General features: G+C 47.5%; 1 protein-coding gene across 1 annotated transcript in view; it reads left to right on the plus strand.

Moving 5' to 3' along the window:
• LOC137305962 (zinc finger protein neuro-d4-like) overlaps positions 1–20,830 on the plus strand; it is a 63,108-nt gene that overhangs the window by 34,637 nt on the left and 7,641 nt on the right. Inside the window, exons 8-10 of the mRNA XM_067974933.1 lie at positions 5,349–5,368; positions 7,041–7,165; positions 19,056–19,168. Coding sequence (XP_067831034.1) covers positions 5,349–5,368; positions 7,041–7,165; positions 19,056–19,168 — 258 coding nt within the window. The remainder of the gene's footprint in view (positions 1–5,348; positions 5,369–7,040; positions 7,166–19,055; positions 19,169–20,830) is intronic.

A 20,830-nucleotide genomic window follows, 5' to 3' on the forward strand; every position in this document is an offset into this window, starting at 1 on the left:
ATTGAGGAGTTTAAAACAATGAAGAGAATTAACAGGCTGGACAGGGAGTGAGTCAGTGAGGGAATTCCGCGGAACCAGCGGACAACATCTTAGAGTGGATAAATATTTGAAGAAGAAAAACTTTAAAGGGTATGGGGGAAGAGTAGAGTAATGGGACAAAATGGATGGCTCTTTCAGAGAGCCAGCACAGGTGGCTTGGGTTGAATGGCCTCCAATTGTGCTGTAAAATTCAACGGTTCTATGAATCATAGAATGATGTAGCACAGGAGGAGGTCATTCGGCCCATCGTCTCTCCCCTGGGTGGGGCAACTGCTCCAAAGCCTTGAGCTCGCTGCACGGCTCCCGCCTGCCCTGCGCCCCTGGGGTAACGTCCCACAGGGATGGGGAACCAACCAATACCCCACCAACCCCTTAGCGACTCCCTCCACCCACCCCCCTCCACATGACCACAGAGTGCTGGCGCCAATCGAAGGCTTCGGCCTATTACCGGTTTGAAGACGGTTAAGGAGAGAAAAATGAAGTGGGGGCAGTGCGGGGGGGTGGGGGGTGGAATCAATAAGTCGGAGTCTGTATTATTTTCCTCTCCCTCGTCTATTTAAGAAGAGAGAGAAAGAAATTGGATTGCTTTTGTTGCCCTGGTTATTCGGTCGGCATGGCAACCTCCCATCTCGATCCCAGAAAATATAAGTGAAGGCCGTAGGCTTAATATTTCTCAGTCCATTTGATAGTTTCAATTAGGAGGAAGCCTGATTAATGGCTTCCTGTCAAAGGAGCAATTCTAGTCAGAGGGAGGCGAGGAAAGATGGTGGTTTGGGCGGGTGGCAGAGAAAATAAACCAACAAGAAATTACATTCATCCGGCTCCTTCAGAAATAATCCCTGTTTACACAGCTTCTTTCAAGAAATAAATAACGATTCCCTTCGCTCTTAACAACGAGAGGGTAACGATCTACCTGAAACCAGATGTAAACGAGGGAGATTTCTGCTGGGAGCCAATGGGGTGATTACGAACCCTCTGGTTTTTTTTTTGCTTTGTTTGCCTAGGATTGATGTGAAATTCCTAATTATTTTTGCAGAGAGAGAGAGAGAGAGAGAGAGACAGAATGCATCAGCGTCTTGTTGCAAATGACACAACACAGCGCTGCAAACATGAGAGGCTGCTTGCAAATTCTTCTTAGAGCTCTGGGTGAAAAGAATATCCAGCAGCAAAAAAAAACCCCTCCCCCCCCCCCCCCCCCCCTCCTGTTCTAGAACTTTCCGGCTGCGACTCCAGCACCTAACTCTTTTGATCGTTTAGAAGCCCAGGCTCCTTTCGTTTGGCAATTGATCAATTCTAGTTTACTGATCTTCCGTGAGGTTCTTCATCACAGGACGCGGCTTTTATTTATTTTTTAATTCATTCCAGGGATGTGGGCGTCGCTGCCCGTCCCCTAATTGCCCCTTGAGAAGGTGGTGGGGAGCCGCCTTCTTGAACCGCTGCAGTCCGTGTGGTGAAGGTTCTCCCACAGTGCTGTTAGGAAGGGAGTTCCAGGATTTTGACCCAGCGACGATGAAGGAACGGCCGATATATTTCCAAGTCGGGATGGTGTGTGACTTGGAGGGGAACGTGCAGGTGGTGTTGTTCCCATGTGCCTGCTGCTCTTGTCCTTCTAGGTGGTAGAGGTCGCGGGTTTGGGAGGTGCTGTCGAAGAAGCCTTGGCGAGTTGCTGCAGTGCATCCTGTGGATGGTACACACTGCAGCCACAGTGCGCCGGTGGTGAAGGGAGTGAATGTTTAAGGTGGTGGATGGGGTGCCAATCAAGCGGGCTGCTTTATCTTGGATGGTGTCGAGCTTCTTGAGTGTTGGTGCAGCTGAGTTGGAGGGACATTTCTGGTGAACAAGCTTAGTTTAAACAAGAACTAAGCACAGAACGTAGGTTAAAGCCACTGAAAGGAAAGCCTGGGACATACGCCTGGAAGAACTTTGAGAAAAGACTGATCACTACTTGCAGTGGTCTTTCTGTAGGCAGTGGAGGTAAAATCTCACTCAAGAGACAGGTAGATGACACGATAGGAAGAAAGTAGGATTTTCTTTATTCTTTACCCAGAGAGTGGTGAGAATGTGGAACTCGGTCCCATATGGAGTAATTGAGGCGAATAGTGTAGATGGATTTAAGGATAAACACATGAGGGAGAAAGGAATAGAAGGATATGCTGATAGGGTGAGATGAAGTAGGGAGGGAGGAGGCTCGTGTGGAGCATAAACACTGGTGTAGTCTTCACTCAGAGGGTGGTGAACCTGTGGAATTCTCTACCACAGAAGGCAGTGGAGGCCAAGTCATTTGATGTATTCAAGAAGGAGATAGATATATTTCTTAATGCTAAAGGGATCAAGGGATATGGGGAAAAAGCGGGAACAGGGTACTGAGTTAGACGATCAGCCGTGATCATTTTGAATGGCGGAGCAGGCCAGAGGGGCCGAATGGCCTACTCTTGCTCCAATTTTCTGTGTTTCTATGTAGTTGGGCCGAATGGCCTGTTTCTGTGCTGTAAATTCTATGTAATGGGTGGATAAGATAAGAAGGGGTGAATGGTGTAGCTCATCTCTGTCTACCTCGTGAACTGTGGAATCAGGACTCAAGAAATAACGAAGCAGGCAACTGCACGTAATGGTTGGTTTCTGAGGGCAATGTGCTAACCAACCATCCCATTTACACTGCTCCCTTCACAAGGTGAGATGTCTCGAGGCACCTTATAAGGAGAGGGGAGGACGGTGAGTGCTTCCCTGTCATATGTGTGTGCGTGTCAACCATACAATCACCGCTCCACTGTTGAAAACACACAGGAGGTCCGTCAGCACCTACAGAAGAGGAAAGACAGATGAATGTTTTGGGGTGGAGACCCTTTATCAGGGTCAGAACCCAATCCTGATTAATGGCCCAGCTCTCGCAGAACTGGGGCAAGCCAGGACTCACCTAGACCAGGTGAGGCACCACCCACCCTTAGATTAGCAGCTCTTTTAGCCGGCCTGTCTTACAGTGAGTCCTATGCTTGGGGAACCCAGTGGCGCCAATGCAATGTAAAAGCACCCCTAGGGTCTCCACCCAAGGTGGTAGCTTGCCCTTTCTCTTTCAGACGCTGACCGACCTTTTGCTAACATTTCCTGTGTTTCTTTAAAGTACCGTAGAGAGACTCGCTCCCGTGATGTCAAACTGTGGGGCTTTAGTCATGAATTGGAATCTGAGAGACTATAGAAAGAAAGAACTTGCATTTATATAGCGCCTGTCACGACCTCAGGACGTCCCAAAGCGCTTTACACCGAATGAGGTACTTTTTGAAGTGTAGTCACTGTTGTAATGTAGGAAACGCAGCAGCCGATTTGCGCACAGCAAGATCCCACAAACGGCAATGTGATAATGACCAGTTAAATCATTCGTTTTTTTGGTGATGTTGGTTGAGGGATAAATATTGGTCAGGACACCGGGGAGAACTCCCCTGCTCATCTTCGAAATAGTGGCCATGGGATCTTTTACGTCCGCCTGAGAGGGCAGACGGGGCCTCGGTTTAACCTCTCATCCAAAAGACGGCACCTCCGACAGTGCAGCACTCCCTCAGTACAGGCACTGGGAGTGTCGGCTTAGATTTTGTGCTCAAGTCTCTAGAGTGGGACTTGAACCCACGACCTTCTGACCCAGAGGCGACCCACTGAGGCACGGCAGACACCTACGTACATATAACCAGGAACAACTTCACCTAGCAACAGGTTCGGCAAAACCTGATTGGATAATTTAAACTTCAATATCCAACCAAATAGAACTCCAGCCAATGAATGGATGCGGCAGGCCAGAGATGGCAGTCTCTGTTGACAGGATCTCAGGGTCTACAGTGAAACAGGAGCCTCTAATTAATGTTACAAGTGTGAAACATAGAAAATAGGAGCAGGAGTAGGCCATTCGGCCCTTCGAGCCTGCTCCACCATTCAATATGATCATGGCTGATCCTCTATCTCAATACCATATTCCCGCCCTCTCCCCATACCCCTTGATGCCTTTTGTGTCTAGAAATCTATCCAGCTCCTTCTTAAATATATTCAGTGACTTGGCCTCCACTGCCTTCTGTGGTAGAGAATTCCATAGGTTCACCACCCTCTGAGTCAATAAATCGTTAACGTTGCTTTTCTAAACTATGGGTGTTCTAAATTATATTCTACGCTCAGTAGTGTGAGCAGGATTAAGGTCGGTTGCTCAGTAGTGACACTGGGGAGAGAGAGAGAGAGAGAAAGAAGGAAGGAACTTGCATTTAAATAGCGCCTTTTACAACCTCAGGACGTCCCAAAGCGCTTTACAGCCAATGAAGTACATTTGAAGTGTAGTCACTGTTGTAATGTAGGAATGTTATGTTTAATGGCTTCTCGCACAGGTTGGATGTTGCATCTGATTCATCGAGAGCGAAATGTTGATTCGTGAATGAGTGTGTTTTGAAGAAGCCCCAAAATTGGACTCACTCTAATGAATGGGATTTGATAGAAAAGTTACCACAGAACCAGCACTGAAACTACAAACCTTGTCTTCATTCATGAAAGGGAGCGTTTTTGCTTTTGATTTTGTTTGCCCGACATCATTATAAATAAACTGCGACTTTGCTTTAATTAAATGGTCCCTGTGTGATTTATTCTCCAATCGTCATGGAGATGGTGTGTCAGAATGGAGTGAAAGAATTCTATTGTTTGCCTGGTTTTGGAGTGGGATGTAAAGGTCACTTTACATTGGCTCACGTGAGCAGTGTGGACCTTATAAGAATGCAGAATAAAGTGGGAGCTTTACTCTGCGTCTAACTGTGCTATACCTACCCTGGCAGAGCTTGACGTGGACTCTGTGTGTGTATAAAGTATAGTATCATAGTAAGTACAGTACAGGAGGAGGCCATTCGGCCCATCATGCCTGTGCTGGCTCTTTGAAAGACCTATCCAATTAGTCCAAGTAGATCCAAGTCCCATTCCCACAGTTTTGTCACCTCCATCCATTCTGAACTTTCCGAAGGCAAGGTCAGAATTCGCTGTATAATGTTTGGGATAATCTTACCTAACAACAGGTTTGGCAAAAACCTGATTGGATAATTTAAACTTCCAATATCCAATCAAATAGAGTACAAGCCACAGTCTCAGTAAGGTCATCCTGCCCAGAATGCACTGCAGGAAGGGCCTGTCCGCAGTGATGTAAAGATTTACAAACCAGTTCAATTACTTCTTGTTGCGAATGTCTCCCCTCCTCCCCTGAAGGCTCATGTTGGGGTACGGGTTCCTGAGAGCCCCACCAATACCTCACCCGAATGGGCATTCTACGCAGTGTGTGTCAGCAGGCTATTGCACAGTGGAGGCATCACACAGCTCGGTCCAATTCTGTCCTCACCAGATGTGCCCAGCTGGAGTCGCTTGGCTTGACCTCACTGGGTTTCCAAACACGCACAGCTCCCAGCACAAATCACGGGATAGCGACCAGAAGCCCAGGCTCACTCTCCCTGCCCCCGGCCCCATCCCACTCACAGTGTAGGGGCACCGAGGCCAATTATAGCCCCCCCCCCTGACAGCTAAAATAAAGAATATAGAGGCACTGGAGAAGGTGCAAAAAGTAATCACGAGGATGATACCAAATCTGAGAGGTTATAATTATCAGGGAAGACTGAACAGGCTGGGGCACTTTTCTTTAGAAAAGAGACTGAGGGCTGACCTGATCGAGGTCTTTAAAATCATGAAAGGGTTCGATAGGGTAAACATAGAGAAGATGTTTCCACTTGTGGGGGAGACCAAAACTGGGGGCCATAAATATAAGATAATCACTAATAAATCCAATAGGGAATTCAGGAGAAACTTCTTTACCCAGAGAGTGGTGAGAATGTGGAACTCACTACCACAAGGAGTAGTTGAGGTGAATAGTGTCGATGCATTTAAGGGGAAGCTGGATAAACACATGAGGGAGAAAGGAATAGAAGGATATGCTGATAGGGTGAGATGAAGTAGGGAGGGAGGAGGCTCGTGTGGAGCATAAACACCGGCATGGACCAGTTGGGTCGAATGGCCTGTTCCTGTGCTGTAAATTCGATGTAACCCAGCACAGACTGGGATTCAAACCTCGGGCCTCCCTGGCCCCCCTTGGCTCGGCTCGGCACTGCCTGACGCACTCATCTCCGTAAACCGTCGAGGAGCTCAGCCAATCCCTCCAAGGAAGAATCGCCACCATTCTAGCGACTCCAACAGATTAAAGGCCGTGCCCATCATGAAGCTGTCACACTCCCCACACCACCCCCGGCCGGCCTTGATGTCTTTGTGAGGCCAGTGTGTCCTTACAGAGAAAGAACTTGCCTTTATATAGCGCCTTTCACCACCTCAGGCCGTCCCAAAACACTTCACAGCCAATGAGGTACTTTTTGAAGTGTAGTCGCTTGTAATGTAGGAAACGGGGCAGCCAATTTGTGCACAGCAAGATCCCACAAACAGCAATGAGATAAATGACCAGACCATCTGTTTTAGTGATGTTGGTTAGCCCCAGGACACCACCCTTACTCTTCTTTGAAATAGGGCCTTGCGATCTTTTAAGTCCACTCAAGAGGGCAGACGGGGGCCTCAGTTTAACGTCTTATCCGATAGACGGCACCTCCGACAGTGCAGCACTCCCTCGGCACTGCACTGGGAGCGTCAGCCCAGATTTTGCGTTCAAGTCTCTGGAGTGGGACTTGAACCCACGACCTTCGTAACTCAGAGGCGAGAGTGCTACCCACTGAGCCAACTCGCTTGCAAAGTGCTGTTGGAGGGCTGGGGGGGGGGGGGAAGAAACTTTCCAATAACTTTATAGGGGGCGGCGGTGCCCCTTTAAGGGCCGAGCAGCCCGCTGAGTGACTCTTGCACTGGACGTTGCACGCTCGCTAAGTTCTCCTGTGAGACTCTTCCCTCTTGGCCCATGAAGTGTGTCCAGAAAGCTGCAGAGGACATTTCATTGCTGAGGGAATTTAAAGAAGATTTTTGCATCTCTCCATCATATTGATTCTTGCGTGATATCCTACAGCCAGGAAAGCTCCTGATGGATCCATCATTCCCAACACCTATTGCGATTTCTGCCTGGGTGGGACGTCCGGGAACAAGAAGACTGGATGTCCCGAAGATCTCATTTCCTGCGCAGATTGTGGACGCTCTGGTGAGTTTGTTTCCGCATTTACTACAGAGCTTGTGAAGTCATTCTCTCTTTTCTCCACACCCCACCCCTCTCCCCCCGGCCCCCGTTTGTCCCCCTTCTCCTTGAAATGGATTTGAATCGGTCGGTCTGTTCACTCACCTGGGACACAGAGGATGTCCTTCCAAACCAGGACCAGCCAAAGCTGGAATGAAAAAAAAAGGCCGGAAAATTGCCGAAAACACTCAGCAGGTCAGGCAGCATCTGCGGAGAGAGAGAGAGAGAAAAAAAAACAGAGTTAACGTTTTGAGGTCGATGCCCTCTCGTCAGAATCCGGAAGAAGTTTAGAGATTTAACAGTTTTTTAAGCAAGTGCAGAGCCAGGGGAAAAGGAGTTTATTTTTTTGGCGGGAGGGCGGGGGAAGTCTGCGATAAGGTGGAGGGCAGGAGTGAGTAAATAACCAAAGGCAGGCTGAGCTGGGTTAAGACGTAGTGTGTGTTTGTGTAGACCCTGATTTAGAATGTGCTGTTCACTCCCCGTGCCGTTCTGTTTTGATGGAGTCCGCACTGGCCGATGTTTACATTGTGGCTTACTGTTGACATCTTGATATAGCTCAGTGGACTCTACGCTGCGTGAAAAAAGAAACATAGAGAATAGGAGCAAGAGTAGGCCATTCGGCCCTTCGGGCCTGCTCCGCCATTCAAAACGATCACGGCTGATCGTCTAACTCAGTACCCTGTTCTCGCTTTTTCCCCATATCCCTCGATCCCTTTAGCATTAAGAAATATATCTGTCTCCTTCTTGCATTTCTATAGTGCCTGTCACCACCTCAGGATGTCCCAAAGCGCTTTACAGCCAACAAAGTACTTCTTGAAATGTAGTCTGTTGTAATGTAGGAAACGCGGCAGCCAATTTGCGCACAGCAAGATCCCACAAACAGCAATGTGATAATGACCAGATAATCTGTTTTGATGTTGGTTGAGGGATAAATATTGGCCACGACACTAGGCAGAACTCCCCTGATCTTCTTCGAAATAGTGGCCGTGGGATCTTTTATGTCCACCTGAGAGGTCAGATGGGGCCTCGGTTTAATGTCTCATCTCGAGAGACGGATGCCTCTTGGAGCTGTTAAGTACCACGTGCCAGTGAGGTCTCTGATCCAGAAAAGACTCACAAGGAGAGGCGCTGATCCTGTTGGATAGTTTGGTTGCGTTTTCCTCCTCCCATCTTCCTCCCTCCCTCTCCTGAAGGCATCGCTTTATCACGGGATACAGCCTTCCAGTGGGCCCCCCCCACCCCAGTCCGCCACTCGTCAGGAGTGAATTTAGAGAGTGTCCGCAGGCTGTTCCACCATGGGAGGCATCACGGGCCCAGCCCAATTCTGTCCTCGCCCCAACCGAAGGAGTCACGGGGCAGAAATGCTGGCTGAATCCCACCCCCTCCACCTTTCTAGCTCAGGGACGGTGATGCCATCAGCAACCTCAGCAGAGATTAGGGACTGGAAGACGGTAGTTTCTGGTGTGAATTACTCGGTATCAAGCCGGTGCATTTACTAACTGAGCTCCCCACCCCCCTGCAGCGGGGGGGGGGGGGGGGGAATCCAACCTGAGGGGGGGGATGGGGTGTTTTAGTTGTGATTTGCACAAACCACTAAAGTATTAATTTTACAGCAAACAAAAACTTACAATCAGAATTATTCCAACTTCAGGAAAAATCGAGGCACCTTTGTGTGGTGAATAAGAAATGACGTGTTTGGCAGGTCACCGGGCGATTGGCACCGAGCTTGGTGGTGAGGATTGTTTCGGTAGATCGGCTGTCGATTGGTGGCAGAGTTTAGCTGCAGTGTGAAAATATCGTTACAGGGAGACTATGTTTTACACCTTATGCATTCCTCCTCGTTTCGACATGGTGACTTGTGCTAGAGTACCATTCCATGTGATATAGTTCCACATGGTACAGTTCCATGTGATATAATTCCACATGGTACAGTTCTATGTGATATAGTTCCACACGGTACAGTTCCATATGATATAGTTCCACACGGTACAGTCCCATGTGATATAGTTCTACACGGTACAGTTCCATGTGATATAGTTCCACACGGTACAGTTCCATGTGATATAGTTCCACACGGTACAGTTCCATATGATATAGTTCCACACGGTACAGTTCCATGTGATATAGTACTACACGGTACAGTTCCATGTGATATAGTTCCACACGGTACAGTTCCATATGATATAGTTCCACACGGTACAGTTCCATGTGATATAGTTCTACACGGTACAGTTCCATGTGATATAGTTCTACACGGTATAGTTCCATGTGATATAGCTCTACACGGTATAGTTCCATGTGATATAGTTCCACATGTTATAGTTCCATGTGACTTAGTTCCACATAATACAGTTCCACATGATACAGCTCGTCAGAAAATGAAAATCCCTCCATGGTCTCACCCCTCCTTATCTCTGTAACCTCCTCCAGCCCTACAACACTCCGAGATCTCTGCGCTCCTCCAATTCTTGCCTCTTGCGCATCCCCCACTTCCTTCGCTCCACCATTGGCGGCCGTGCCTTCAGCCATCTAGGCCCTAAGCTCTGGAATTCCTTCCCTAAACCCCTCCGTCTCTCCACTTCTCACTTCTCCTTTAAGACGCTCCTTAAAACCTACCTCTTTGACCAAGCTTTTGGTCACCTGTCCTAATATCTCCTTATGTGGCTCGGTGTCAAATTTTGTTTGATAATCACTCCTGTGAAGCACCTTGGGACATTTTACTACGTTAAAGGCGCTATATAAATGCAAGTTGTAGTTGTTCGTTAATATAGGAAGTCAGCTAACGACAACGAAAAGTGTTAATTTGAAGTATTTCATCCGTCGCTGGGTTTTTGGCTCCTGTTTCTCTTTGCTATTGAGTTCCACAAGCAACAAAGGTCTGTATATTTATGGAAGGTCAGACATGTGGACTTATCCAGTGACATTGTTTGTGACCTTAACGAGGTGTAAAGATTTCCGGTTTCATGTGTGTTGAGATTCTCGGATTGGCTGGTACTTTAAGATGAGGTCAGAATCTTATGAATGACGTAGAATGTACAGCACAGAAACAGGCCGTTTGGCTCAATGTTGGCTTTTATGCTCCACCCTTTCTACTTCATCTCACCCTATCAGCAAAATCTTCTATTCCTTTCTCCCTCATGTGTTTATCTACCTTCCCCTTAAATGTATCGATGTTATTTGCCTCAATTACTCCTTGCGGTAGCGAGTTCCACATTCTCACCACTCTCTGGGTAAAGAAGTTTCTCCTGAAATTCCCTATTGGATTTATTAGTGACCATCTTATATTTATGGCCCCTAATTTTGGACTCCCCCCCACCGCTAGTGGAAACATCAAAGAGAACATCAAACATGAAGAGAAGTTGATGAGGAATTCAGCCACTAAACTAGGCAACATGATGTAAACAGGATGTGTGAGAAGGTGGTGCATTGCCATGTCCTGCTGGTGTTTCCAGGCTCTGTGCCATGCCGTGACTTTCATGCCCTCAGTTCCTCGGCCGGGAGCCTTGGTCCTGCCATCCGGGTGTTTGACGAGCGGCGGCTAAAGAATTTGAGGAGAGGGTGGAGGTAAAGCAAGTCACCCCCCCCCCCAGGCCCTTCCCCCTCTCCCACACACTTCCTCGTGACCTACCTCACTAGAAGGGCGGGCAAAGGCCTACCTTCTTATAACCCGTCACAATCTTGACGACCTCTGTCAGGTTGACCCTTAACCTTCTCAGCTCTAGTGAAAAAAAAGCCCCAGCTTCTTAAGGATCTCTTCAAAACTGTGACCCTCCTCATCCCTCGAGTGAATCTACACCTGCCTCTCTCCTATTGTTTTTATATCCTCCCTATAACCGGGTACCAGAACTGCGCACAATACTCCAGCTACTGCCTAACTAAGGTTTTGTACCAGTTCAACATTACCTCCTTGATTTCGTGTTCTATCTCTCTGTACCCAATAATATATTTTCCAACCAGTGAACAGCTTGTACAACATTCCTTTGTGTGATATTTTTAGGCATTAACCCATTTAAGATACACTTAAGCAACACTTAAGGCCCATTGCTACATTGGTTACTCGGGTCCCAGGAGCACACAATTCAAGCGGCCTCTAAGTGGCCCATTCGCCTGTTTACTGCCCCCATGTGGTGTCGGTCTGTATTGAGGAGACAGTCGGACGAGGCCTCTGTACTCCGCCCGACTCTCCTGGGACCAGTCAAATACTGGCTTCTGGGCACCGTGAGTGGGGTGGGAATTTGTTCCTTTATATTACAGAGTGGCACTGAGGGGGCACCGAGTGAGTGGGGTGGGATTTACCCCTTTATATTACAGAGTGGCACTGAGGGGGCACCGAGTGAGTGGGGTAGAATTGACCCCTTTATATTACAGAGTGGCACAGGGGGGCACCGAGTGAGTGGGGTGGGATTTACCCCTTTATATTACAGAGTGGCACTGAGGGGGCACCGAGTGAGTGGGGTAGAATTGACCCCTTTATATTACAGTGTGGCACTGGGGGGCACCGAGTGAGTGGGGTGGGATTTACCCCATTATATTACAGAGTGGCACTGGGGGGCACCGTGAGTGGGGTGGGATTTACCCCTTTATATTACAGAGTGGCACTGGGGGGCACCGAGTGAGTGGGGTGGGATTTACCCCTTTATATTACAGTGTGGCACTGGGGGGCACTGTGTGGCTGGCATAGATGGCAAATTATTGATGTAAAAGCAGCAAAGTGTTTGCAGTGGTCCCCACACTGCCTCAATGCAGCAGCAAATGTGCTCAATGCACTGGATGGGAGGGAGGGGTGAAGTCAGGAACTCAGCTACATGGAGGCTCAGCTCCACTAGGAGTGGGAACTGCTCTGCCCTTATTAACAATAGAGGCCTTTAAAATTATGACGGGGTTCGATAGGGTAGACGTAGAGGAGATGTTTCCACCTGTGGGGGAGACCAAAACTAGGGGCCAGAAATATGAGATAGTCACTAAATAAATCCAATAGGGAATTCAGGAGAAACCGAGAGGTGAGAATATGGAGCTCACTACCACAAGGAGTAGTCAAGGCGACTGGCAAAGATGCAATTAAGGGGAAGCTCGATAAACACATGAGGGAGAAAGGAATAGAAGGATATGCAGATGAAATAGGGTGGGAGGAGGCTCGTGTGGAGCATAAACACCAGCACAGACCAGATGGGCCGAATGACCTGTTTCTGTGCAGTAAATACTATGTAATTCTATGTAATTAGCTTTTAAGAACGGGGATTAAGTGGTCCTTGTGAACAGTAGGAGGGAAGATTGGCACTGAGCATTGCAATGTCTTGTTTCAGAGGTTAAACACTGGGTAAGGATATTTTTTTTCACAGAAGACGCAGAAATAAAATGAACTTCTAATTTAAAACCAGATATTTTAATTTACAATTTAGCAACTTCTAGTCAGCTGCCTAACAAAGCAGACTGTTGGGTTTAAAACTGGAAAGGAGGCAACGTTAGATATGAACTAGTATATATTTATATATAAATATATAAAAAATGTATCATATATCATATGGTGTTGCTCATTGGGATCAGGACACTTTTATAATAAATGGGGTGATAGCCACAAAGCGTGACAGGGAATGTGTGACAGGAAGTAAGTGTAACACAGAGAAAGTGCATGCTATAATAATATATTATTGTCGAACCCCCGTGGCATTGCTCGTGAAAGATAAAAAAGAAAGAACTTGCATTTATATAGCACCGTTCATGACCTCAGGATGTCCCAAAGTGCTTTACAGCCAATTAAGTATTTTCGAAGTGCAGCCACTGTTGTAATGCAGGAAATAATCATGGTTAGTTGAAGGAAATTGAATTTCCGCTGGAAATGCTGTAAACACTGTTTTTTCCAGGGTTTCCTGCAGCTCTCCCGCCGACGGGCGATTGGGAGAACCTCCCATTCCCCTCCCCGTCCCTCCCTCCCTTCCCCCTCTCCCTCCCCCCCCAACCACAGACATTCAGCCCCTCCCCCCATTTCATTTAGCTGTGTTTGTTGTAACAGGCTGAGAGGGGCTACAGCGCCACACCTGGTGCAAGTAGGAACAGCAGGCATTGCTGTCACAGAGCCACCTGCTGATTCCGGGGTTCTGGGAGGGTGACAGTGGGACCAAAACAGGGATCTTGTGAGCGAAACATCATTCAGAAAAAAAATAGGAATGCCGTGAGTGTTGCTGATTGGCCTGTTGGGTACGTCAGTGGCCAAACCATGAGATAAAATTGGCTTCCCTGAGGGCGATTTTCAACAAGTGCTATAACAAGCGAAGATATGTGATTAATCAAACCAGCAGAATAGCGTGCCGTTTATCATTCCCTTTGGGAAAAATTGGAGGGGGTGGGGGTGGGTGGGAGAGAGGTGGTGGGTGGGGGGGAGAAATGGCATTCTCGCAATGGTGTCCTACCACTGCAGGAGTTAATCCGCCCGCTCGGCTGAGTTCTAATGCACTGAATTCATTTTCACGTTTAATCTGATTTGCAATCAGCGAACCCATTGAGTGGATGTGATTCATTATATTTCGGTCGCAGCAGGGAGTCTGTATCAGCAATGGGCTCACCCAGTGAATTTACCCAATCCGCAGAAATGAGCAAACTCACTGGTGCGGAGTAATTGAAGAGACAGTGAGGGGGGGAGCGGGGGAGCGGGAGGGGGCTTTTGGCAATCCACGGAGGCAGGGTTAGAAGATGATCACAAGTCAACATTTTCACAACTCAAAATGCTTTTCTTATCTTCCTGTTCCCCCACCACCCCCCGCACCCCCCCCTCCGCTCCCCATTTTGGGATGGGGAATAAATGCTGGGCTTGCCAATGTCACCTGGGTCCCAAGAACAAAGAAAAGCAAAATCTTTGTATGTATATTTTGATAGATTAGACATAGAGAGGGTGTTTTCCACTTGTGGGGGAGACCAAAACTAGGGGCCCATAAATGTAAGATAGTCATCAATAAATCCAATAGGGAATTCAGGAGAAACTTCTTTACCCAGAGAGTGGTGAGAATGTGGAACTCGCTCCCACAAGGAGTAGTTGAGGTGAATAGTGTAGATGGATTTAAGAGGAAGCTGGATAAACACATGAGGGAGAAAGGAATAGAAGGATATGCCAATAGGGTGAGATGAAGTAGGGTGAGAAGAGGCTCATGTGGAGAATAAACACCGGCATGGACCTGTTGGGCCGAATGGCCTGTTTCTGTGCTGTAAATACTATGCCATTTGCCAATAGTGATAGTTCAAGGCAGGTAAAAGCAGCCATTTTGTATTCCTCCTACTGTGACATCATCAAGTTTTATTTCGGTGACATCATCAGTTGATGGGGGAGGGGCAGATTATGAACACACCTCATCCATGATGTCATGGAGCTGAGCTTTCTATTGGCACATCTGGATAGCAGCTGGGCAAATAGCTGCCCCTCACAGCCTCTAGTGAACCATTCCATGCTATTAAACAGGTTAACAAGGGCCACCTGAGAAAGGTATAATACATTAAATTGACCATGAATGTTATACAATCTTTAGGCATCCCCGATCCGTGACATGCAGTCACGCCTGAAGCTGCACACGTCTACCACTAGATGGAGCTTCGAAGCTCCAGATCCCATTACCTGTACCTACAACAACAACTTGCATTTATATAGCGCCTTCAACGTAGTAAAACATCCCGAGACGCTTCACAGAAGCGTTATCACTGTAAAATCTGACACCGAGCCACATAAGGAGATATTAGGACAGGTGACCAAAAGCTTGGTCAAAGAGGTAGGTTTTAAGGAGCGTCCTAAAGGAGGAGAGAGAGAGAGACAGAGAGGTTTAGGGAGGGAATTCCAGAGCTTAGGGCCCAGGCAGCTGAAGGCACGGCCGCCAATGAAAATTGGGGATGCGTAAGAGGCCAGAATTGAAGGAGCGCAGAGATCTTGGAGGGTTTTTGGGCTGGATGAGGTTACAGAGATAGGGAGGGGCGAGGCCATGGAGAGATTTGAACACAAGGGTGAGAATTTTAAAATCGAGTACAGCAACATCAATTCCCTCTGAGGCAAAATCGCTTCATCCCGACTGCTATCGAACAACCCCACAGGATGCCCACTGGTCATTATAATATTTTGGACAATTTGGTGCAGTATCCTTCCCCTTTAAGAAACAAAAATAATCAAAGAGGAATGATTTAAAACATACACTTATTGCATATGGAGCATATTACATGTTGAAATACTTATGATTCGAGGTCATATTACTCACAGAAGCACATCAAACGTCTGGTTTAGTGCATGGGAATTGCATCCTTGAAATAAAATGATGCCTGGCTTTCTTGCCCTGTTTTCTGGAGTTGATTATGTGAGATTTAAATCTTTAAAAAAATTATTATTATTATAAAAAGCCTGCAAGGGACAAGGAACCGGTAGAACACAGAATATGTACATGGGGGTCAGCTCCCGTACAACTGTTTCTGATCGAATCAAATTAAAATTTGAACAAAATTTTTAAAATAATAAAAAAAGAACTAAGCATCTTTCACATGGGGACCAGGGGGGACATTGTGCTGGGATTCGATATAATTGTGTCGAGCAGCCACCCTCGATCTAAACTGTGTGGAATGATTCTGGGCCCCGTCGACCCGATTCACGTCATTCAGAGAAAGGAGATTTGATTCCTGCCGCATGTAGAATCATAAAGGGATCATTTTAACCTAACTCACCGGGCGGGGATCCCACGGGATTGGGGGTGAGAGGGGGGGGAACGCTGGCTTTATACCCCCGGTCGATATTAATCTCTGTTGACTTCAGTTTCCCGGTGGGCGGGCTAGGCTAAAATTGTCCCCTATCATAGAATCCTACAGCACAGAAGGAGGCTATTCGGCCCATCGTGCCCGTGCCAGCTCTTTTGAAGAAGCAATCCAATTAGTCCCACTCTTTCCCATAGCCCTGGAAATTTTCTCATTCTTCAAGTCTGCTCTCAGGATGTGGAAAAACCACCAAAATTGCCGTAGCCCTATTTTGCAGGCAGGGCATCAAGAGTGGAATTGTTTGCCAACTAGACTGGGTATTGTAGGGGAGGGGTGGCAGATTCTCCCTGAGCCCTTTGGGACTTTTAACAGCTTTTGTAAGTGATTTTCCCCCTTACGCCTGCCCAGAAATGAGCAGATTTTAATGAGTTTGATTTCGGGCTGTGGTGAGATTTGAACTTGTGACCTCGGGGTCACTGGTCCAGTCTTACTCCAGGTGTATGGTCCCTTTAACAGCCTGTTGGAGAGGAGGGATGGGCAGCAGGGGATGGGAACTTTATACGGGGGAGGGAATCTATTTAAAACAGGGCAATTAAAATAAAATTAAATCATCCATTAATACTGAAATTGCAGTTCAATTTTAAAAATGTATTGGTGATATATTAAAGGCCTGATTCTGCATGAATAATTTTTATTTTCAAAAGTTTGAATTAATTGAGCCGTTTGTTGGTGAAACTGAGCCAATCCCACACGGTGAAACTACTAGATTTGATATTGATATTAGCTGCAGTGACCCTGAGTTATCAGCCAGGGTTCCCACCCATTATCCACTGATTCTTGCTAGAAAGTGTGTGTGTGTGTGTGTGTGTATGCATGGACGTTGGCCGAGGATAGGATCAGACTGTGATGCCCCTGTAGGCGGATAGCTCGCTGTTTGGGCGAGGGACCGGAGGGCTGCCAGGCCCCGTGGAACTGTACCCCAGCAAGGGGAGGGGAGAAAATTGGATGGGAGAGGGGAACGGGGCAAATGAAGTGAGGAAATGTGCTGGACTCGTAGCACGGTGACACCATCGCTCTCGTGCACTCTGACCCCAGACGCAGTGACACCATCGCTCTCGTGCACTCTGACCCCAGACGCAGTGACACCATCGCTCTCGTGCACTCTGACCCCAGACGCAGTGACACCATCGCTCTCGTGCACTCTGACCCCAGACGCAGTGACACCATCGCTCTCGTGCACTCTGACCCCAGGTGCAGTGACGTCATCACTGCTGGGGCCGACATGTGGAAGTTTTTTTTTGGAAACCTGAATTTATTCCAGTTAAGCCGAATCGTGATTGTAAATCCTCAGGAATGAAGCTGACTGAAATTACAATGCAGCTCCTTTCATTTTATTAGAGATTTATTCTCTCGGGCACTAATAGGTTGAAATAAAGTAACAGGGGAAGGAGAGTCCAGCTTTAAACATTCTGAGTAACTGCTCCCAGCTGCCTGTGAAGTGCATTATTTAGTTCAGAGCTCTGTTCAAGGTGATAAGGAAAAATTTCATTAGTAATTCATTGAGTTTCATTCAAGCATCTTTCAGTGAATCAACACATCCTCTAACTCCGTAAGTCACTGCTAAATATCCCTAAATGTCTGATATCCGTGTTCCAGGTCTTGCCCCAGTCCTCTCCCCCCCACCCCCACTCTCCCCGACATTCTCCCCTCTTCTCCTCAGGATGTCCCATCTTGCTTGGGAACAGTTCCACCAGGGCCAACACCCTCCCCGCACTTCACCCAGGCATGCTTTTTTCGATGTGTAAGCCTGGTTAGTGAGCGCTGCGTGGATATTCGACTGTGAGGGGCATCACATCCCAGCCTGACCCTCCACCCACCATCTTCACCCGACAATCTGGCACATGGACTTTCTACCAGGGGTCACTCGCTTGTGATCAGCAGTGGGACCCCAGGACTGATGAGAAGTATAAGAATTTTTAAATCGAGGTACAGTATCCGTTGCACAGTAAGTGTGAAGCCCACTACAGGTGAGCAGCTAATAAGCAGCAGTGCCGACTCATTGCTCCGAATAGTGGTGTCACTATATGCAGCTGTTATTCTGGGATATATTACCGCTTACCGTTAGTTACACAATCTCAATCCCTGGGCGTCCTGGCCAATATTCATCCCTCAACCAACACCTAAAACAGATTATCTGCTCATCTATCTCCTTGTTTGTTTGTGGGATCTTGCTGTGCACATGTTGGCTGCCGTGTTTCCCTACAGCGACTACACTTCAAAAAGTACTTCATTGGCTGTAAAGCGCTTTGGGATGCCCTGAGGTCGTGAAAGGCGCTATATAAATGCAAGTCTGTCTTTTTTCTTGTTCCAAACTGTAACCAAGCCGTACAGACTAGAGGGTCCCAGGTCCAATCCCCGGAGTCTGAGCTACGTTAGCTAATCTCAGCTGGGGGAGCAGTTCGGGGCCCCTGTGCGTCGAGGGGGAAGTGTGGGAATCAACCAGGGTTCCTGCTCCCGATCGCTATCGCCTGACGGTACTTGAAACCTGAGTCAGGTGTGCACAGGGTCCCACGCACGAGCGGATAGCCCACTGGCACAAGTCAGCTGTGGTCACTCGGGCAAGGCTGTCAGCATGGGGGGGGAGTCCAGAACAAGGGGGAATCACTTTAAAATTAGAGCTAGGCTGTTCAGGGGTGATGTCAGGAAGCACTTCTTCACACAAAGGATAGTGGAAATCTGGAACTCTCTCCCCCAAAAAGCTGCTGAGGCTGGGGGTCAATTGAAAATTTCAAAACTGAAATTGATAGAATTTTGTTAGGCCAGAGTATTAAGGGATACAGAACCAAGGCGAGTAAATGGAGTTAAGATACAGATCAGCCATGATCTAATTGAATGGGTTGAGGGGCTGAATGGCCTCCTCCTGTTCCTATGTGTGGAACCAAACCTGGTGTACATCGCCCCCTTCAGGAGAAGGAAGTAAATTGAAGTGGGGAGGGTAGGGGAACGCCTCTTAAGTAAGACCCCCAGATAGAAACACTGGCCCTGACCTTAAGGTGATCGTAGCTGCAGGGCGGAGACTGATTGAGTATCTGGAGGCCTTTTCTAATCCAAAGTGTTTGATTGGGTCTGATTGTCTTTTCCCCAGGGCACCCATCGTGTCTGCAGTTCACAGTCAATATGTCAGCCGCGGTCAGGACCTATCGTTGGCAGTGCATTGACTGCAAATCCTGCAGCCTCTGCGGCACATCGGAGAACGATGTAAGTTTATTGTTTACCAGGCAACGTGTGGAGCGGAGAATCCAACCCAATGTGTTGAGGGGGAGAGGGCACCCCAGTGAACAGAGAGACCTGGGGGTTCACATACAGAAATCTTTGAAGGTGGCAGGACAAGTTGAGAAGGCCGTTTATTTTTTAAAAAGCGTACAGGATCGTTGGGCTTTACAAATAGAGGCATAGAGTGCAAAAGCAAGGAAGTTATGCTAAACCTTTATAAAACACTGGTTAGGCCTCAGCCCGAGTGTTGTGTCCAATTCTGGGCACCGCACTTTAGGAAGGATGCGAAGGCCTTGGAGAGGGTGCAGAGGAGATTTACTAGAATGTTTCCAGGGATGCGGGACTTCAGTTACATTGAGGGACTAGGGAAACTGGGATTGTTCTCCTTACAACTGAGAAGGTTAAGACGAGATTTGATAGAGGTGTTCAAAATCATGAAGGCTTTTGATAGAGCAAATAAGGAGAAACTGTTTCCAGTGGCAGAAGGGTCGGTAACCAGAGGACACAGATTTAAGGTAATTGGCAAAAGAGCCAGAGGGGAGATGAGGAGAAATTTACACAGTGAGTTGTTACGATCTGGAATGCGCTGCCTGAAAGGGCGGTGGAAGCAGATTCAGTAGTAACTTTCAAAAGGGAATTGGATAAATACTTGAAGGGAAAATATTTACAGGGTGATGGGGAAAGAGCGGGGGAGTGGGACTAATTGGATAGCTCTTTCAAAGAGCCGGCACAGGCACGATGGGCTGAATGGCCTCCGTCTGTGCTGCATGATTCCAATATGTTGGAGGGAGGTTGTAAAGATTTTGCTGGGGGGAGGGAGATACCAATAATTCCCCTTAAATAGAGAGGAATTTCACAAAACATCTCAAGCTCGTGTCCCATTGTGTATGATCATGATCCATTGAGTGAAGGATGGGATATTCCGAGGATTCTGTGCAAAACAAGTCAACGCAACATTATCAACAGTCCCAAGCAGAAAATGTTTGCTATTTTACATCGATGACTGGTTCCAACTTGTGGTGTGGTACTGGGTCATGCAGACCAGGAATGGGCCCAGTTTAATCCCCAGTCTGCCCTACAATTGGCCTCCGAGTCCCTGATCTGGAGACGGGGAAGATCAGCCAGGGTTCTTGTCCCTGATCCCTATCCAGTGAACCTGTTTGTATACAAGTGTCTCCTCTGTATCGCTTTGTAGAGAAGCTGAAAAGAGGACTAGGCCTGAAAACAGTGGAACTATTTACCCGCCTCAATCACCTGCAATCACCAAACTTTTAAAACTCAAGCTTGAAAGAAAGAACTTGCATTTGTATAGCACCTTTCACGATCTCAGGATGTCCCAAAGTGCCAATGAAGTGCTTTTGAAGTGTAGTCACTGTTGTAATGTAGGAAACGCAGCAGCCAATTTGCGCACAGCAAGATCCCACAAACAGCAATGTGCTAAGTGACCAGATAAACTGTTTTAGGTGTTGGCTGAGGGATAAATATTGACCAGGTAAAACTCCCCTGCTCTTCTTCAAATAGTGGACGTGGGATCTTTTACATCCACCTGAGAGGGCAGACAGGGGCTTGGTTTAATGTCTCATCCAAAAGACAGTTTATACCAGTGTTTGATTGGTTTCATTCATTGAGCGCAGAAGGAGTCCTAGC

This window comes from Heptranchias perlo, chromosome 41 (genome assembly GCF_035084215.1).
Source record: "Heptranchias perlo isolate sHepPer1 chromosome 41, sHepPer1.hap1, whole genome shotgun sequence".
NCBI classification, from domain to species: domain Eukaryota; kingdom Metazoa; phylum Chordata; class Chondrichthyes; order Hexanchiformes; family Hexanchidae; genus Heptranchias; species Heptranchias perlo.